At 48.3% G+C, this 13,639-nt stretch overlaps 2 protein-coding genes across 4 annotated transcripts; one reads left to right on the top strand and one right to left on the bottom strand.

Moving 5' to 3' along the window:
- The first annotated feature begins 68 nt into the window (after positions 1-68).
- LOC108036478 (protein kintoun) lies at positions 69-5,742 on the top strand. 2 transcript variants are annotated; one of them, XM_017112658.3, is made up of 5 exons: positions 69-227; positions 1,564-2,984; positions 3,114-4,161; positions 4,229-4,361; positions 4,930-5,742. In XM_017112658.3, the coding sequence occupies exons 2-5, from the start codon at positions 1,754-1,756 to the stop codon at positions 5,080-5,082; spliced, it is 2,565 nt and encodes an 854-aa protein (XP_016968147.3). In that variant the 5' UTR covers positions 69-227; positions 1,564-1,753; the 3' UTR covers positions 5,083-5,742. The 2 variants fall into 2 exon arrangements, with proteins under 2 accessions (XP_016968147.3, XP_043947680.2); XM_044091745.2 differs by lacking the exon at positions 69-227 and adding an exon at positions 916-978.
- On the bottom strand, positions 5,482-12,906 carry LOC108036479 (DNA polymerase zeta catalytic subunit). 2 transcript variants are annotated; one of them, XM_017112659.3, is made up of 12 exons: positions 12,732-12,906; positions 12,442-12,671; positions 12,139-12,383; positions 11,840-12,087; positions 11,339-11,783; positions 11,158-11,274; positions 10,682-11,101; positions 10,538-10,625; positions 10,394-10,483; positions 7,575-10,328; positions 6,423-7,517; positions 5,482-6,369 (listed from the first exon to the last, which is right to left on the bottom strand). In XM_017112659.3, the coding sequence occupies exons 1-12, from the start codon at positions 12,861-12,863 to the stop codon at positions 5,754-5,756; spliced, it is 6,480 nt and encodes a 2,159-aa protein (XP_016968148.1). In that variant the 5' UTR covers positions 12,864-12,906; the 3' UTR covers positions 5,482-5,753. The 2 variants fall into 2 exon arrangements, with proteins under 2 accessions (XP_016968148.1, XP_043947677.1); XM_044091742.2 differs by lacking the exons at positions 11,840-12,087; positions 12,139-12,383; positions 12,442-12,671; positions 12,732-12,906 and having other exon boundaries at positions 11,335-11,493.
- Between the last annotated feature and the right edge of the window lie 733 nt (positions 12,907-13,639).

Below are 13,639 nucleotides of genomic sequence, written 5' to 3'. Positions count from 1 at the left end.
AAAAAATACCAAACCTACCAAATCTTTCGATTTACCAATTGCCTGCCCAAATATACCAAAGCATTGACCACACACACACACAAACGCGCGCAGCCGGTCCAGCGGAAAAGTTTCTAGAACGTCGAACTCGAACTCCATTAAAAAATCTATTAAACAGCAGTGCTTTATTGTTATTTATTTAACACAGTGCTGCTAAAACAACAAGGCATTAAATATTTACTATAAAGGTGAGTGGGGAGTGTGTTAATGAAGCATAGACCATGGTTTGAGCTGTTGTAAATCACATGTAAGTTGTTGCCCTACATGAAACCCACCATGGAGATGTCCAATAAATAGAAATACTCCACGCATTGTATATAATAGGTTTGTCTTTATAAACCCCAGAGATTTTCATAGTTACAGGGACCGGTTTGTCCAGAAAATCAATCGGCATTAGTTCGTATCGATCAAACAAGAGTTTTCCCCCCTCCCCCGCCGCAAACATGTGTTCGGTCACGTAACTGTTATAATTTTCCTCGCTTTCCTCGGAGATGAGATACACACGCAGTAGGGAACACTATATCTATAAAGTCCCCCTATGTACCGCCCACCCAGTATATATATACTCTATCAGTCGGCCGTTGGTAAACATTACAATTATTATCACTGTGCACATGTATGTAGGGTAGTCTGTAAAGATATACATGGTTGTTTATTGTACAATTAGTTGGGTTGCGCCAGAAATCGCATGGTGAGTGGGGGCGGAGGAAACTGAGGGGCGGCGGGGGGAAGAATCTCGCTAAACAAAAACAATTGGGGCAAGTGGTTTTTTTCGCGCTTATCAAGAGCCCCTCACTGCGCAGACACCGCTCTCTGCGGCTCGCAAAGCCCCTCCAATAATTGCCGGCGTTTCGGGCGGTACGCTCTCATTCCTATAAACACGCTCGTCGGGCAAGCATCGCTGCCAGAAAGCACAAACAAAATATCGTAAAAAAACACGTATGTAGGTAAAACGCGTCCCCTAGAACTTTAGAAACTACGCAGTTCGTTTATTTATGGGCCGACAAACAAAATAGCGCGTGGTGGTCCGCTTTTGCCACTTACATAATGCCAATAATACGGCGGATAGCCGGCGAATTTTGGCAACGACCTTACTGGGTCATTATTTGCTTATCGGGCGATTGGAATTTCGTGATATTGGTATTTGGTTACGAAATAGACCAGGACCTAGGTCAACCTTAGGACCGGCTAGCTAGCTTATCACTATTTTCATTGGAAAGTTTCCACAGACCTCTCTTACCAGGTTTCGTAAGTATCAGTCATAGGCAAGAGCTTCAAGGGTTTTTGTCTATAGATCCATAAAGAAAGGCAAAGAAACTATAATTTCATAAGTTAGTTAAACAATCATCTTGATAGTCTGACGAAATAATCGTCAGAGTTTTATAAGATACATTGGAAGAACACGTCATTCATAGATAGAGGGAGATAAGCCGGTTTAAAGCCATAGAAAAGTATGCATTTTAGGATCTTTCCTATAATATACATTACATTTAACGCCGGTTCTACCTCTTTATTTATTTATAGAACCTTCCAGAAACCGAAAGCATTTTCCAAGGAGACGTATTCTGAAATTAAGCTACCCCCAACACAACAAAACCAAACAAAAAACTAAAACCCCAAAAAGTGATAAGAAAATTGTTTATTGTGTAGTTGGAGTGCCGAGAAGAGACCCGAAGAGATCTCGCCGCGAGTGAAGTGTCCCTCTGAGAGCGCTATGTCCGCATCAGCTGCCGGTTCGCGTAATAAACACTCTAAGACCCGTGACGATGAGCAGCTCGACATAACCAAGGACGAGTTGAACCGGATCAAGGAGGCCCTCAACCAGGAGGAGTTCCGCAAGCTGTTCTTCGACTACGTCGAGGAGATCCAGGATCCCGAGAACCGCAAGATCTACGAAGAGGAAATCACCCAGCTGGAGAAGGAGCGTGGGGTGGAGGTGAGGTTTATCCACCCGCAGCCGGGCTTCGTGATCAAGACTGCCCTGGATGGTGAACTGAAGTGTTTCATCAACATTGCCGGCTCGCCGGAGATCGAGCGGCCCAAGAATGAAGTGGCCACGGATCCATCTAATGGCAGTCGCGGCCTGAGCTGGTCCATTCCCATGGCCCAGACTGCGTCGCGCAGTGACTGCGATGCCAAGAACAACCACTGCAAGGTGTTCGATGTGGTCTTCCATCCGGATGCCCTGCACCTGGCCAAGCGGAACAAGCAGTTCCGGCAGTGCCTCATCGACACCGCCCTGGACGCCGTCGAGCGGGAGTACAAGGTCTCGCTGGACCGCGCCAATCTCAAATTCCCCAAGCTGGACTACAAGGGCATCGCCCGTCCCACTGTGATACGCAAGCTGGCCGATAATCCCTCGGCCGAGGAGCAGGAGCCACATCCCCTGGCGCACATGTTCCCCACAAAGAAACCCTCCGGCGAAAAGGTGGAGCCCCGTGTTCTGCCCATGAAGACGAAGCCCACTCCCAAGCCGGAGTATACGGTGCCCAAGTATTCGATCAAGCACAGCCACGACGTGGACTTGTCGGAGTACACGGACGAGCTGGACGCCAAGCTACACGTGACCGTTCCTCGCTCCCTTGTCGTCGAGATCGAGCTGCCCCTGCTCCGCTCCACGGCCGAGTGCCAGCTGGATGTCACCTCGAAGTCGGTGTATCTGTTCAGCGAGCGGCAGGGCGCCAAGTACCGCCTGAAACTGGACCTGCCCTTCACCGTGGACGACAAGGCGGGCAGAGCTCGCTTCGACACGGATCTGCGTCGCTTGAGCATCACGTTGCCCGTGGTCCGAAAAAGCGGCCAGGAGCAGGCCCAGATGCACGACACCTTGCGCCACTTCAGCCGCGAGGACAGCGGCGTGGAGCTGCATTCCAACAGCGAGTCGCCAGTGGAGGAGGACCCCGATGGCGAGCTCAGCGATTCCAAGGCGGATACCTCCGAGATTGGTAAGAGCTTTATTGTTTCTTTTATAATTACCTTGAGTCTTAATTTTGAGTCTTCAATTTAAAACAGGTTTTTATACTATTCATCCAAAATTTTTAATTTATTATGTTACCCATTTCTTTCTCCCCCAGCCACGCCCACTGCCACGCCTGTGCGTAACGCCAACAGTCCGTTCCTCAAGAGCACCGTTCACTACCAACTGCCCAACAAATTCGACTGCAACGTGCTGGACAATGTGATGGCCTTCGTGCTGCACGTGCCCAACGTTCAGCCCGACTCCATTGAGCAGTTGAGGGAGCAGCGGAGCCTGCATCTGCAGTTCGCCACCATCGGCAGTGGCTACTATCCCACCCACTATGCCTTCTACGTAGAGCTGCCGGCGGAGGATGAGGCATACGCCATCGAAAGCGTCGAGGCTGAGGCCTGGGACAACAATGTGGTACTCAAGCTGTGCCTGAGCTCGCAGAGCGAGACTCCGGCTAGCTATCTGGCCGGACTAGATGCCACGGATCTCAAGGAGTACCCAGTGCATGGCCAGTACAATGTTAAGGGCAAGGGAGGAGTTAAGGCAAAGAAGGAGATTGCCCCTCTGGATGTTAAGTTCGAGCGCGGCCAGGAAGGTCAGGCCCTGAAGGTAACCATACGTCCCGGGGCCAAGGAGGAGGAGCAGAAGCAGGAGGAGGAGGACGACGAGCATCAGGAGCAGGAGCAAGAAAGCGAGGAGCAGCACCAGCAGCAGGCTCAGAACAAGAAGCCCGGCAAGAAGCAGCGGAAGCGGAACAAGAAGGAGCGCTCCTTGTCCGAGTCGGCCTGCGATGATATGGTCCAGGCGCAGGAGGCCGTGGCTGAAAATCCTCAACCTCAGCCGAATCCCACATTCAAGCTGCCCTCGCAGCGCAAGCAGCGCAGCTACTCGGAGTGCAACGACAGAAGCGGAGGCTCCTATCGCGGCATCCTCAAGCGATTCAGCCGCTATGGACCCCGACCCTCGATCTCGGACAGCTGCTCCTCGATCGACGACTGCTCCTCGTACTCGTGCTCCGTGGACGCCTCTGGCACATCGCTGTTCTCGCATTCGTTTGGCGGCATTCCCGAGGAAGATCGCTCCGATGCCGGGCTCTCGGAGAGCTGCAAGAAGACTGTTAGGTTTAATGATCACATCATGAAGCAAGTGTTCCGGTGAGTATCCGGCTAGAGCCGCACCGAAATTGCCCGTAATCATCTAATAATTTGCCAAATCCGCTAGACTTGACTCGAGCATCCTGGGTCAGCGCAAGAAGAACCAGAAGCGACGCGATCTCAAGCTGCGGGCTCAGCAGCGTCGCCTGAGCGAAGGAGATTCCGTGGATTACGAGGAGACCCGTGGCAGTGCCCTCAAGGTGAGCGATCTAGATCTCTAGATTGGACCGCTTTCGTTAATTGAGCGAATATCCCCGCTGGTTAGGAGGTTGTTAGCTTGTTAGCTCGTTAATTGAATTAGTGGCCATCAGCGAAATCGGGCAGTTTGGCTTGATCTGCCTCAGACCAGCCAGACATAAATATTGATCAAGCCTTTGTTTAGGCTATTGTATTACACGTGTGCGAAAGTTAAATAGCTCTGGAGTGAACCCTATTTATAGCAGGAATGTTGCGAAAATTAATTGAAGTATGTTAATTGTTATGCAGCTGCAGAGGACGCGGCAGGGAATGGAAAATTATTGCATTTTCAGACGTTTGTTAATCTTGGGGGGTTTGTTTATTGGTATTATATTACACGGGGGCGAAATGGAAAGGCTTTTGTGTACGCAATTGATATGCAGACAGGCATAAAAAATGCAGAACCTGTGAAAACAAAATTGGCATGTGATTGAACTTTCTATATTGTAGTCACTCGGGCCTTTACTAATTGAAAGCAAATACTATACATAAATGATTCCGCTTCTAATTATCTTTAATTTTGTATTACAGCAAAAAGAAAATCAATCGAGAAATGCCAACAAGCCCAAGAAGGAGGCCCTGCTCCACGACAGCGGACTGGATCTCACTGGAGCAGCAGGTTCGCAAGGCAGCCACAACGAATCGGAGCCCAAGAACGCCATGATGTTTGAAATGGATGATTAGGATGATGATGTTATTTAAACCATAAATATATTCATATTTTTTGAGTGTTTTAGAGGCATGTTTTCGCGATTTTTAAATGCTACTTATATATTAACTAATGCTACGACTTTTTTTTAATATATTTGTACCGTAATTTGTTTAGTATCCAAGCAAATTGCTCAATTGAAAAGATAACGATTTACAAAAATTGTAATTAGGCAACTAAAATCAGGGCGAAAATGAGAAATCAAAATATTCATTACATCATTGTATTAAATGTTATTTAATTCGGTTAATCATTGAAACTGTTGAAACGAAAAAGTGAAATCCTGCGCAGAACTGGAACACCTATTATTATTAAATAAAAATATGCATGTTCATTCATATTGCCCAGTTGATGTCTTGAAAGATTGCAAACTATAAGTTTTAAGTAAACATTACAACACTCATTTATTGGCTGCATGCTCATAGCTCTCACAAAACAATCACAACACGATAAACTTAAACAATATCAATAGTTAACAATTCCTCTAGTATTACACACACAACCGAAATCACCCGAACGCATAAAAGTAGTGTATAAGCTATGTACATGATTAGAAACACTGGCTGAAGCAATGAATGTAATTTTAACTTTTGTAAGCGAGCTGCAAGTTAAAATATATATACATCCCCTACGAATGGGTAGTTTTTTAGAAGTGATCCTCCAACAGCTTGTTAAAGTGCTCGATTTGCTGCAGTTCCCGGCGCTTTCCTTCCAGCACATAGAGCACTGGGCAGTCGAGGGAATCGCACTGGAGGCTACCCAGTCGTCCGCAGCAGGCCTGGCAGATCTGCCGGGTCAGCTGGTAGCCCCTCTCCAAGCGCGCCGTCTTGTCCGTGAGCACAACCACACATTTGGAGGCGTTCTTCAGGCATTCCGGGCAAATGCCTGCCTTGGTTTGGCGGCCACAGTCGATCACACAGCTGCTGCTGGAGAAGTACTGGGAGATGGTGGACTTGGCGCCTCTTGCTCCGGCCAATTCGTTGGCCGTTCCCACAGCCGGCGTCATGAGCAACTTCCTGGGCAGACTGGCAAACCAATCGTGCACATTGGCGCCAATGAGCAGCAGGCAGCGATTCAGCGGTGGAATAATCGCCTTGGTGATGTAGTAAATGGCGTTGATCTTGTGACCCTCGTTGGCCAAGATGTCATGAGGGCTGCGCACCAGGCGGATGAGCTGCATCCCTGGCGGGCCATTGACTATTATAAAGGGAACGCGCTCTCCGCGACGGGGCACATGTCGTGGATCCTTCTGCATCCATTTGCTGAAAAGAAACCATTTACTAACTGAATGGGAAACATTAAAAGAAAGCCCTACCGTGTGAGTGCCAGTGCTGGCACACAGGCCGTGGGTTTGTAGCCATTAAGACCCCTGAATTCCTTGGCGAAAATCAGGTCCTGCAGATTGGCCTTGCCCGACAGCAGCTTGGTAAACTGACGGCACACGTACTCCTTGATCTTGCTGACATCCTGCGTCTCGAACAAAAGGCGCAGCACCTTCTCCAGCATCTTGGCCACCGCAGGACAGCCATCCCGGCGCACTGTCTCAATACCCTTGGCCTCGTAAACGGGTTGCGCCTGATCGGCAGTCTCGTACATGTAGCCCACGTAGCGCTTCTTCGTCTGCAGCATGCAGGGTTGGTAGACCTTTTCCAGCTTCAGCTTCACTGGCTGCGGATTCATCTCGGTGACGGCTTGGGCTATTTCTTCTCCGATTTGAAAGGCTTCAGCTCGATTTCGACCCGGTACCAGAACGAACATGGAGTCCGTATCACCGTAGACGACACGCACCTTCCACTCCTCATTGCTTTCCACTAATTTGATGGCCCGCTCCAGAGTTTCCCGACCCTTAGACACAACCGAGTCGCCCACTTCCACCGAGGGCATTCTGCCACTAAAATTGGCAGCTGTATAACCATAGGTCACATTGGCCATCAGTTTCAGGCCCAACTGTCGGGAGTGAAGAATGCGCTGGAGGGCAGAGCTATCCTTGTGGAGCTTCATCGACTGCTTAACCATTTGGCGCGTGTCCAGGATTTCGGTAAGCATGCGAGGCAGGATGCCTTCGCGCACTTCGCGCTTGACAAACACCACGCCACAAGGCGAAACGGTGACCAGGTCGTGCTCCAGCAGCTTCTGCAGCATCTGGCGGGAGACACGCAGCTGCGAGGCACCGAATTCGAAGGGAGAACTGCCGCCCAGGTGCTCCACTCTGCCCAGGCATGTGGAGAAGCAGTAGTTGTAGGCGATAATCATGCTGGGGTACAGGCTCTGGAAGTCGAGCACGATCAGGGGATCGGCGTAGAAGCGCGACTGCGGCTCCATGATGAGCGCCAGGTACTCCGGCGCCCGCATATGAGCTCGAGCCTGGACGCTGGGCGAGAGGGGCACCAGATTCTTCGGCTTGGCGATTCTGTAAAGAGAGATCATCAGACTTCTAGATTGTGCCTTCAAAATATGCAAGACTCACCTCAGCATCATGCTCTCCACGCGGAACTGGGAACCACGCGACAGCACCTCGTAGAACTGGATGCCAATGAGCTTGGCCATTTCGCTGGTGCGTCCCAGCAAATCCAACTGATCCAGTAGGGCCAAAGTGCCTCGCACCCGCTCTAAGTAGTATTCCATCACTATCCAACGTGTGCAGGGCGAGGCAAACCATTCGGTCAGCGACTTGGCCGTGTGCCAGGGGCATCTCTTATGCAGGATGTGGTACATCACGTTCTCGAAGGTGTACGACGTCAAGGCGATCTCCGAGCGCATCAGACGCCACACGTCGAGCAGAATTCGGCCGCATAGTTTCATTTCCACATCCAGGTCGGTGAACTGCTCCCGATCCTCGTCCACAAAGTCACGCACCTTCTGCGTGGGCACTCGTGACAACAGAGGAGCAATGTTGAAGCACAGATGCTTAGCCCGGTCGATCACAAAGCCCCAGGAGGCCATCTCTATTTCATAGCCGGCATATATGTCCGCATCCCAACGGCCACACAAGGCCAGCAGCGCCTCAAACGCCTCCGCCTCACTGGCCACCACTTGCACTTCAATATCCCGATCCAGACCATGAATGCATCCTTCACCCAGCAAATCCTGGTCGTTATTAACCATTATGTATCCACAGGCTTTGCTAGGAAGATTTTCATCGGGCAAACTGTGCTCGATGGCGTAAAACAAACAGCGCATCTCATCGTACATGGGATCTGGCTGAAGGTCTCCGCGCGTGGACACAAACACCTCTAATGTTATGATGGTCAGGTGATTGCAGTCAATGTCCGCCTTGGCCTGCTGCAGGTTCTCCAGATTAACCTTAAAGCCAAAGGTGTTGTCCAAAGTGGCGTGGCTGAGTCCAAAGCTAAGATCGTGCTGCTTCGGCTGGCTACTGCCCTCCAGCTGACGTAGGAAAGAACTCCGCTCCAGCTCGGCCTGGGCAGCGCTACTGGAGACACTCTGCTCGCTGGATTGCGAGCTGATTGGTTCGTCTTCCAGGTGTTCCTTAAAGTTCAGCTTTGTTCCTCGTTTCAGACGTTTCCTGGCCGATTCTTTGGCTTTGCTACTTATAGGGGTTGCCTTGGCCTTATTCGTGGCTTGGGATAGGGGTGTAAGGCTTAGGCTGCAATCGAAATCCTCACCAGCGTCTTCATCGCCACTCCCACCACCTCCTTCCTCCGCCTGCAGCATCATGGTGATCTTCTGGCGTTTGATCTTGATGGGGCTGTCTATGTCGTCACCAGATTTTGTAAGTTCTCCGCGCTGTCGAAGCAGTTCCTTGGCCTTTAGCCAAATCTTTGCCTCTTGCCAGGTGGGTGCACGCTGTACCGGCTCGATTGCTACCCGCTGTTTGGTGCTGAAGTACTCCCGTATCTTTTGCTCACCCCTGTGTCGCTGCAACATGGCTGGGCCACCGATGGCCACCAGTCGCTGACGCCGCCAGGAGGCCAGCCCACGATCATTGCCCAGGACGCTCTGGAAGGGCTCACAATCGTTGAGCTTGTTTCCTGGAATGTGGAGCACAAGGAAGCCTACCTCCGTCACTTTGCTCACATCGGAGGGATTGCTGTAGAAAGGCTTCTGGAACTCGTACTCGGGTATGTCCATCTTGCGGCATAAGCGAACCACTTCATCATATGACGGAGGCAACTCCAGTGGAGCAATCACAAACGAGTTGTTATTGGTAGTAGCAGGAACGGGTTGAGGAGAATATAAGGTATTCATGGGGCTATCTAACAGGTCACTGAAGACAGACGGACTGTCTACGATCATTGAATGCTCGTAGAAACTTCTCATTAGCTCAGGTGTGTGGCTTTCATTGCTCTTGGGACTCAACTGTGGAGTGGTGTGGGTCTCAGGTTCCGCCTTGCTTGAACTGGGAGTTAGCTGCTTAGTTAGTAACTCCGAACGAAAGCTCCTTCGCAATCGTCTTAAGTTAGGTGTTTTACGCAGTTTGGTGACCACATTATCGCTTTCCGTATCTGATTCGATGGCCTCATTGTCGCTTCCCGAGAAGTGGCCCTTATCCCTGGGACTTGCTGGATCTACAGAAGGTGCATCAGCTGGAAATAGTTCACTTTGTACCTTCTGAGCATTTTTAGCTGGAGTTTCTGGTTTTGAAGCGGAAGCCTCCATTGAACTTATTTTATTAAGATCATCAGCATTGATTTTTTGATTTATTTTGAGGTCTTTAGACTCACTTTTTGCGTTTTGCATGGGACTCTCCCTTGAATCTGTTGAATTCATTTGATTTTCTGTATCTCCTCCAACATTTCCATTGGCTATTGTATCAGTGTTTTGATTAGGATCTTCTGATGAAGGAATATTTTCAATTGTAGGTTTCTTCAGAACTTTACATCGACTAGAAGTGCTAGCTCGGGGCTTTGTTTTTTCAATATCAATAAGGAACTCTTCGCTGCTATTTGAATTCTGCTGCTGGCGTGCACTTCGGCGTGGTTTTAAGTCAGGCGGAGCCTTCCCCTCTGACTTGCGTGGTTTTCCCTTGCTGGTTTTAGGTTCCATAGATTCATGCATGACTAGATTATCCTTTGCTTGGTGACGAGTACTTCTTCGGGGCTTCTTAACTTCTTCTTCTTCTGGCGGTATTTGCTCGCCATCTGCTATTTCGAACATGTCGGAGAAGCTGGGATTCCTATCCCGCGGAGTCAGGGAGCATATAACGTGTGTTTTATCTAGGTTGCGAGTTGATCTCCTGGTACTCCGAAGTGGAGTACAACTGTCAGTAAAAACGAGTATTAGAAGTTTTCAAAGACAATTAAGCTACTGTAAGCGTAATCTTACTCATTCCTTAAACGGACGAAACTGTTTTCCTCAACACTTTTTCGACGCAGCTCCGTCAAGGCTAGTTTCTTGCGAAGAGGAATTTCTGGCCTGCAAACCAAAGTCAGTTTATACTATTTCTAAAATGTGAATCATACAAATTACCGAGGTATTCCTGGTGTTACCGTATCTTGATGAAGCTGCAAACTGAGACGAGGATTCAGAGTTTTGCCTGCGCTTTTCTCGTCCATTTCTGAAATGGATAAAAATTAGTAAAAGTCAATAGGCTATGCTAAGTTTACCACCCACTCTTTGCTGAACTGCTCCCAATAGTCAGTGCCAGCGGGGCATATTTTTTGGCCGCACTAGTTTTTGGAGTACGGGGAGATTTCATCAGGCTCGTCTGTCCTTTTGGAGTAGTGGGTGTCTTGGGAGGACTCCCCTTTGGCTTGGAGCTGCTCAGTTTTTTAGGTGTTCGCTGTATGCCATCATCGGCGCCATCGACCTGTGGCAGTTTAGTTGCTTCTAGCTCTTTCTGTTTCGCAGGCTTCGGTTGGCTTTGAGTTAGCTTTAGCAGCAGCTCATCGACATCGTCGAGGGCAATGGAGAAATCATGTCGGTTTCCCTGGTCCGCATCCTCGTCGGAGTCACTATCCTCGTCGAAGAGAGCATGTGAGCCCACAGCAGCGGCTGCTGTCTCCTTGTCCAATAGCTCAGGCGTGAGGTCGTCTACAAAAATAAAATAATCATTAATTTAACGATATTTTCCGGTGTTTCGAACCTACAATTTTTATGCTGCGACAAGGGAGCCAAAGAGCTATCCAAATCCACTCGAGGTTCATTATCATTCTGCTCCTCCAGCTCTTGCAAGGCATCCAAAAGTTCCAAGTCCTCCTCCCTCACTGCAGGGAAAAAAGTGTTACTTTCTCGAAAAAATAGTTTTTTCTTTGGCAACCGTTTACCCACAGGTGGCATCATGGGGCATCGCGCCATGTGGCTGTGTGAGACTCAGTATGAGCTCTTCATCCACCAATGTATCGTCAAAAATTTCAGACTCATTCGTCGGGGTGGATATGCTGACATTGTTGCCATTTCCACAGGTCACATGGTTTTGTATAAAGGAAGCGTTAATTAATAGTTTCTGCTGATCCTGTGAGCATTCCTCGGGATAAACGGCGTTGGCTAGCAATTTTTGGAGATTGAATGTACGCTTTTGCTCCTTGCTGCCGGGTAAAGTCGTCTGCATGGTCACATTGGCGAGGGTTGTCTGATCCGACAAGGTTTGCTCGGATGAAGTGGACTGCTCCAGTGTCATCAGCTTGCTTTCCAAGGCGGTGCGGTAGAAGACATCGCTCTCGGCGACTTCTATTTGGAGGCGCTCTTGCGTAGGTGGTAATTGTAAAACAGGCACCTTAGGATAACACAAGGTTATATGTTTTATCAATATAATTTGGATAAGTGGAATACCGCTTGGACCTTCTCCTCATCCCCAGCAGCAGTGTGTTTCTCGACCAGTTTTTGGCGGCGAAGGTTCTCATCATTCCAGATCGCTTCTATGCCAGGATTTGTGTGATTTCCCTTGCTCTTGGCCACCAGCTGAAAGCGATTCAGTATGAAACTGGAGCTGACGTCCACCTCCAAGGCGCTGCAGGCCACTTTCTTCACGTTAATGGTGTCAAGCAGCTGGGCGGGTTTGACATTTGCATAGGGTATTACTAAATCAAAGGGTTAGATAGGGATTCAAGGAGCTTGTGCATTTAACTTGCCCTCTTCCTCGTGACTGCGCCGGAACTTGAGCACCTCCAGAGGAACGTGCACGTAGCTCATCCCGTATAGATTGTAATCGATCATAAACTGCAGGATGTAAGGCACATGAGACTCGTGCGGGCTGAAATTCTTGCTCAGAATGGCGCCGCTCTGGAGGAGATTGGCGGCGCGGCGTACGAAGCGGGGATTGAACATGTAGATCTTTAGGAACTGGTGCTCCACGCGATGGTAGCCATAGAAGGGTCTGAAAAAGGGAACTCTGTTAGAGATTCACATAAAGTGGACAATTAAGGAGAACTCACATGCCCTTGACCAGCTGAACCTTAAACACATGCTGGGCATTGGAGCTGCCCTGGCCCAGGGATATGTTGATGGCCTTGTCCAGGTGCATGGCTATCTGCAGGATGCCCCGCTCCAGGCTCTCGAAGTCCTTCTTGTCATACGGAATGTAGAAATAGGGAAACACGCCGTGGACGTGCATGCAGGTCTTCTGGCCACTGGAGTTGCCACCGAATACTCTAATCACTGGAACCTGTTGGGACATGGACGTTATCCCAGTTTGCCAACCATGGTGAAATAAGATCGAACTCACCCGCTTGATCTCCTTGCCGCGCAGCTCGGAGTAGCAGGGATCCAGGCCGAACTGCGGCTTCTCCATGTAGAAGTCCGCGATAACCAGGCGCACTGAGTAGACGCCATTGATTCTCTCCGCTGCAGCTGCCATTTAAAAGCATTTATGAAACAAACCAAAATGTTTTCGCGCAGCAAAAAATTCAATTCTGAATAGAGTGACCATGGCGCGAACAACAAATCGATTAGGCAAGCAATTATTCGATAAATCGATAAGCAGCTATCAAATTCAAAGAAAGAATCTCAAAAAGACTTTCCTATATAGTTTTGAAAGCGTTTTGAAAAATATAAATTTCATATAATAACAAAAATTCGACGTTATATTTTTCATTTTGCATTAAAAAAACACTTGAAATTTCTCACTATCCAAGATGAAAAAATTTTATAAATAAAGATTATATAAATAAAAAATATTACAATTTTCATTTTTTTTTAAAACATATTAAGCTGAAAACAAGCATTTCTAACACATTTTGTGTGATCTAAATCTATATAACTATGATTTTGTACAAATCAAGGTAAAGACTTATCAATGATATTGCTAGCAAATTATTGAAGAAAATTTTTTTTACGATTTTCAAAAGCTTGCAATTTTTTTTTTTATACAAACCTGTTTTTCTGGCTTAAAAAATTATTTTTGAAAATTAAAAAGATTCCAACTAATTACGGAATTTATATAACTCCACTAATAATTATAAAAATGTATTTTACGGCCGTACAGTTAATAGAATCCCCCATAACTTTAGTTAATTTCGTTATATTTTCCAAAGCCGACTGTAATCGATGTTTTTCAATTGACATTTCAATATTCTCGAAGTGTGACCTTCGCCGGGCGCTGGCAAAATGCTCATCCGCCACCCCTGCCCACTC

This window comes from Drosophila biarmipes, chromosome 2R, assembly GCF_025231255.1.
Source record: "Drosophila biarmipes strain raj3 chromosome 2R, RU_DBia_V1.1, whole genome shotgun sequence".
NCBI lineage: Eukaryota > Metazoa > Arthropoda > Insecta > Diptera > Drosophilidae > Drosophila > Drosophila biarmipes.
This window is presented reverse-complemented; position numbering and strand designations above follow the sequence as displayed.

Coding starts and splice junctions, on each gene's coding strand:
- LOC108036479 (XM_017112659.3), bottom strand. CDS start 12,863: ATGGCAGCTGCAGCGGAGAGAATCAATGGCGTCTACTCAGTGCGCCTG. Junction 10,484..10,537: donor GTAACACCAGGAATACCTCG/GTAATTTGTATG, acceptor TTTGGTTTGCAG/GCCAGAAATTCCTCTTCGCA. Junction 6,370..6,422: donor CCAGCACTGGCACTCACACG/GTAGGGCTTTCT, acceptor GTTTCTTTTCAG/CAAATGGATGCAGAAGGATC.
- LOC108036478 (XM_017112658.3), top strand. CDS start 1,754: ATGTCCGCATCAGCTGCCGGTTCGCGTAATAAACACTCTAAGACCCGT. Junction 2,985..3,113: donor GGCGGATACCTCCGAGATTG/GTAAGAGCTTTA, acceptor TTTCTCCCCCAG/CCACGCCCACTGCCACGCCT. Junction 4,162..4,228: donor ATCATGAAGCAAGTGTTCCG/GTGAGTATCCGG, acceptor CAAATCCGCTAG/ACTTGACTCGAGCATCCTGG.